General features: G+C 40.2%; 1 protein-coding gene across 3 annotated transcripts in view; it reads left to right on the top strand.

Annotated features, from left to right (window-relative positions):
* The first annotated feature begins 1,376 nt into the window (after window positions 1–1,376).
* Window positions 1,377–6,000, top strand: part of MAP4K5 (mitogen-activated protein kinase kinase kinase kinase 5) — a 498,289-nt gene continuing 493,665 nt past the window's right edge. For 2 of the 3 annotated variants that reach the window (XM_053697646.1, XM_053697645.1), the window contains exon 1: window positions 1,378–1,769. In XM_053697646.1, the coding sequence (XP_053553621.1) occupies window positions 1,659–1,769 (111 nt within the window). In that variant the 5' untranslated portion in view covers window positions 1,378–1,658. Of the gene's footprint in view, window positions 1,770–6,000 lie in introns of all 3 variants that reach the window. The other variant, XM_053697647.1, reaches the window with a different exon arrangement.

Raw genomic sequence — 6,000 nt, 5'->3', positions numbered from 1 at the left:
TGTTTTTTGTTTTAATGGTTACAGGTTTGCCTACGTTGCATCCAGGTAGATTCTGAAAATGGCAGGGCAGTGAAAGAATCCACGATTCTTTTACCACCCTGCCATTTTCGGAATCCACCGTGATGAAGCTTCGCTGTATCCAGGTGGATTGTTTTGGCTGCGATCGCAGCTAACATTCCTTTGAGGATGCGTGCCCAACTGATGACACAGACAAACGCGATTATAGTAAAGATATATATACCAAACATAGTAGGAGATGTCTTGCAGTATATCAAAATTTGGAGGTTTGTCAGTGTTCCTACAGGTGCCCATCAATCCTGGTAATACCCATAAGGCTGTGGGTCCCACTGCTCCACCAACTTTTATGAAGGCTGCAAAAGATTTGCAGAGAGCGCAGGGACTGTGCAGTGAGATATTTCAGCAGTTCTGGATGACCTACACTCTCTGCCTCCATATGTTTCAGAGGAGTCCCTTCCTATTCTAGTCATTATGCCATATGGTGCCTACTATGAAGCCCAACAAGTAAGGGAAAAGAATACATGCACAATAAAATAAAAATATATAAAAATGTCACCGGCGCTGCCTTCAATGAAACTGGATCTATGCAATGTGAACAGTTAAAAGATACACTTAAATGTGCAACTTGCAGTTGTAGTAAGCTGCAGGTACAAATTTTTATGAACTCCAGATTTGAAGTAGCACATTTTTGGTTTTATGATTATATTGAAAACAGACTATTATGTACATGTTCTGATTTTGTTTCCTCTTGCCCCATCACCTGTGCACAAACATACCCATCTGCCTCTTTCAGTACCTGAATAAAGTGCACAATTTGGCACACATTAACAGTGAAATGTTCCTTTAATTACTAGGCTTTTGATAATTCACAGCAGACGTCTCCATGTTCAGGATACAATATTAGATTTAAAAAAGTAATATTTTCCTATTATTTTCCAGCGGCTGAGGGCCCTCCCTTCCCATCAGATCTTGTGAAACAAACTGTCCTCTGAGGGTTGGCAGGAACCAGTTGAGGCTTGATACTGAACTCATCCGAAGGCTGACTTTGCCTAGAAAAGGTGGTGCTGATTAAAACACAGGGTTTTAGGAGGCGCTGATGTGGGTAGGACCATGTTTAGTTGAGGACTAAGCGTTGTGTTGAGTAGAAGACTAGCCCTAGGTGAGAAGGCCACAGCGGTAAGATAGGCAACTAAGTTTAGGAGAATAGGTGGGCAAGAGGTTGGGCTTCATTGAGGAGTCTACAGTACTACGTAGTGAGGTGGTTAAGAGGTTGGATTAGGCTGTATAGGACGCGGCAGCGAGGCCTAGAGGAGGCTGTACTCTGCCAGTGGTGAGGCGGTGCCGAGTAGCTGGAGGCAGGGCCATTCGCAGTTGTCTGAGTTTCCTCCCTCTCCACCCAGCGTCCGGGTGTTACGAGTTGTCTTCTGCATCTCTTATCCCGACAAACGCAACGTCTCCTTTACTCCCTCTAGCTCTCACTCTCCCTTCTTTTATTGTTGCGGCCCATGGCAGGAAATGGGCCAGGAGCCATGTTTCTCGTTCCTCAGCGCTGAGTTCTGCGGCCGTATCCCGGATCAGTAAAAAGTGTCATCTTCAGCCCCTAACCGACTTCTGTGTGTCCTGCAGCCGACAGGGGAGCTATGGATCATGTCCTGAGCCGGCCGAGCTCTGACATTCTCCGCAAGAACCCGCAGCAGGATTTCGAGCTGATCCAGCGGGTTGGCAGCGGCACCTACGGGGATGTCTACAAGGTGAGACAACTCTCCGTGTTTAGTCTGGGACCCAATTTATGTGTTGGCACTGCCATCTGCTCAGTAACGGGTTACGGTTGCTGTATGTTAAACATGTTACAATCAGAACCGAATACCGTTTTGGTCTGCTTTATTGCAATACCATTTATTTATTTTCCACAACACATTAATCCATGTTATTGTTAATATTATTTTAAACTGTGCAAATAGACTTCTTTTGTGATCAATAACCATAAAATGACATCTGACTGCAAATAATCCAGCATTCATACTGGTGTGTGATTAGTTTAAGGTGTTAAATTGTTTTGAGTACCATAAATTATTTGTTTTGCTAGAAAACCAGTCACATATTATGTGTAGTAAATGTAGGTACTTCTCTCATCTGTAGCACTTTAGTTGTAATAAAAAAAAACGTTTATCTCATTGTTGCAGTTTTTGCAGTCATGTTACAGATTGGTAACGCAATACATTTTAACTATGCATGAGCCAATTTATTCTGTCACTCATAATCTGACCCTTCACCAGATTGTATTATAATTAGTTACAGTGTACTCTGATTATTTATTTTGCCCAGTTTGAAACCCTCTCTAGAGTCTGGAGAGCATACAACAAACTTCCAAACCCTGACTCTAGAAAATGTGTACCTGTCAACACGAGAGCATCTAGAGAGGGTTTCAAAGTGGGGTAGGGTTGCCACCCAGCTGGTATTTTAGGTATTTTTAAGGTTCATGTCAATGTAGAAAATAAAGAATAATTATTGAAAGAAAGCCCCTTTCAAAGTGAAACTTCTTTCGAGTGTGATGAATACTAGTTATAAACAAATGAGCATTTAAATTCAGTCCTATCAGCTTTAGCTTTTGAATTATTCTGTTTATTTATGCAAATTTATGTTAATTAGCATGGCCTGTATTTTCTTCCAAGAAAGGTGGCAACCCTTGTCAACAGGGGCAATGAGAAAACAGTTTGTCATATGTCCCTTTAAAACTTAGTTTTAGTTACCTTATACATCAGATCAAATGAGGCCTACTTGAGCTGTTTATCTTCATATTGCCAAAATACTTCACATTTTCTTTAAAACCACCATAGACTTTACTGGACATTTTTATTTCACTTACAGTATAACCACTAAACAACAGCTTGACTTTAACTGTGCTGGAATAAATGAGAACCCTTTTCATATCTGTCTGGTTGTGACATTTTGATGGAACCACATTAAGTTGCTTCTAGGAATGATGCAAAACTCTCAAACCACTAAGGTTTTATTAAGACGATGGATGGTCTGTGTTCCTCAACAATTTTTGCATATTATGGCTCTTATTCTTTTGTTTTAAAACTTGTCTTGTTTTTTAATCACATAAAATGAAGCAAACATATATAAAAAAATCAACATAAAGCAGAATATAAAAATATCTAGTTTTTTTTTTTTAAACTAAAGTATTATTAGTAATTGTTTCTTTTTTTCTCATCTCATTGTTTACTTTATGTCCAGCATTTAACAAAAACATAGCACTGATTGCATTTTCTGCTTTTATATTCCATGTTGCGCCTAATTAGATTTGTTAAAATCTTTCTGATTCAGTTCCATGCTAGAAAATCACACTTAGGCTCAGATAAGTTGACCTCATTGATGGATAACGCGAATTCAGGCCCGATACATGCAGGTATCCTGAAATCAACGAGAACATGGTTTGACAAGTTTTATGTTACGCTTTGTTTAGGAGTTAGAAATCAAATTTTAAAATTTTGGCTGCTGTAGTTTTAATTTGTCATGTCCTTCGTTACAAGTGTCATGTACTTGATCTGCTCTTGTGGACATGAAAGCCTCTAACCTATAGCACGGCACACCTCAAGCAACAAATCAACATGTTAAATATTTGAAAATTCAACCCTTATATGGTGTATGTAAGTTTAAATAAGTAACTAAACATTATTTCTCCATAAATGTTAATGAGACACAAGTGCAAAAACAAAATTCTGAAATACTGTATGTTATTATTGCTTGCAAATAAGTATTTCTTAGCAACTGCAAATGGGTTAAACACTTAGTTAAAGGGCCAGGAAGGACAGAATTAAACTCGGAGCATGTCATTTTTAAGACACTTTTAAATTCACTTCTGTTATCCAATTTACTTCAGCTATTTCCAGTTGTGCATTGCTGCCCTAGAGCTGACTTTAATGGGACATGAAACCAAAATTGTTTCTTTCATGATTCAGATAGAGAATACAATTTTAAACCACATACAAATTTACTTCTATTATCTAATTTGCTTCATTCTTTAGATATCCTTTGTTAAAGATATAGCAGTGCACATGGATGAGCCAATCACACAAGTTATCTATGTGCAGCTACTGAGCCTATTTAGATATGGTTTTCAACAAAGGATATCAAGAGAATGAAGCAAATTAGATAATAGAAATAAATTGGAAAGTTGTTTAAAATTGCAGTTTCTTTCTAAATTACGAAAGGGAAAATATTGGGTTTTGTGTTTAATCAATTTGAAGGGGTTAAACACCCAGTTTTATGTAAGCAATTTTACAATGATAAAATGCTCTAATATAGTTTTTCATTTTTGTACCTTTATGTCCCTTTTAAGTCTGATCCTCCATAGCAGCAATGTACTACTGGTAGCTAAACACATTTGTTGAGCCACTGACAAGAGGCATATGTATAAAGCCACCAATCACCTTCTAGCTTCCAATAGTGCATTGCTGCTCCTGGGCCTACTAATCTATGCTTTTCAACAAAGGATACCAAGAGAGTCAACTAAAGTTGATTATAAAAGTAATTTGAAACTTCTTTTAAAATTATATGCTGTATCTGACATATGAAGGTTTAATGTCCCTTTATTTTGTGTGTGTATGACTATAAGATCTGTAAAGGCTTGCAGCAGGAGAAGGTTAGATAAGACAATCACATTTTGTACCTGCACCCCCCCCCCCTCGTCTGCATTCAGTGCTTAAAACCTGGCTGACTACTTTTTCAATAAGACACTTGCCATCCAAAGAAACATCCCAACACAAGCCTGCTATCTCCCAACTTCACTCCAAGTCACCCTCTCTGCCGCTCTCTGCATGCTCCTCCCAACCACTGAGAGTGAAGTGGCTTCCCTATTGTCTTCCTCACACCTCACTACCTGCCCACTTGACCCTATTCCTTTGCATCTAATACCTTCTCTGTCTCCCACCCTCACTCCGGCTCTCACCCACATATTCAATCTATCCCTTTCTACCGGCTCATTCCCTGCCTCCTTCAAACATGCAAAGGTCACCCCATCCTCAAAAAACCCTCCCTTGACCCTAACTCTCCTGCAAACTACTCCCCATATCACTGCTCCCGCTAGCTTCAAAAATCCTTGAAAAACTAGTTTTCGATCGCCTAACCCACTTCCTGCCCTCCAACTCACTGCTTGACCCCCTGCAATCTGGCTTCTGTCCCCAACACTAACAATCTCCTTTCTGCTAAAAACAAAGGCTACTACTCTATACTCATCTTACTTGACCTCTCTGTGCCTTTGACACTGTTGACCATCCCCTTTTCCTATGGACTCTCGGCTCTCTTGGGCTCTGTGACACTACCCTCTCCTGGATTCACTCTTATCTCTCTAACAGATCCTTCTCAGTCTCTTTTGCTGGTGGCTCCTCCTCTCCATTGCCTCTGTCTGTTGGAGTACCTCCAAGGCTCTGTCCTGGGTCCTCTGTTCTTCTTCTCTATTTATTTACACTTCTTCACTGGGTAAACTTATCAACAGCTATGGCTTCAACTTCCACCTCTATGTTGATGACACCCAGATCTACCTTTCCACTACTGTACTCTCTCTCCTGTCAATTCTCACATCAGCGACTGCTTATCTGGCATTTCCTCCTGGATGACCTCTCACCACCTAAAAATAAACATGGCCAAGAAAGAACTACTTCTAATCCCCTCCCCCTAACTCTACTACAGTTTCTAATTTTTCCATCACTGTTGGTGGCACCACTATCTCCCCATCACCCCAAGTCCGCTGCCTCGGAGTCACACTTGACTCAAATCTGTCCTTCATTCCCCACATCCAAATGCTCTCTTCATCCTGCCAAAAGTCGTCCATTTCTGAGTGACAAAACTACTAATCTGCTTATCCACTCCCTGGTAATTTCCCGACTTGACTACTGCAATAACTTGCTAACTGGCATCCCTCTCTCCCCTTCAATCCATCCTAAATGCATCTGCCAGGCTTATCCACCTCTTTCTACG

This window comes from Bombina bombina, chromosome 1 (genome assembly GCF_027579735.1).
Source record: "Bombina bombina isolate aBomBom1 chromosome 1, aBomBom1.pri, whole genome shotgun sequence".
In the NCBI taxonomy this organism is placed as follows: domain Eukaryota; kingdom Metazoa; phylum Chordata; class Amphibia; order Anura; family Bombinatoridae; genus Bombina; species Bombina bombina.
Note: the sequence above shows the minus strand (reverse complement) of the source record. Positions and strands in the feature narration are given on the sequence as shown.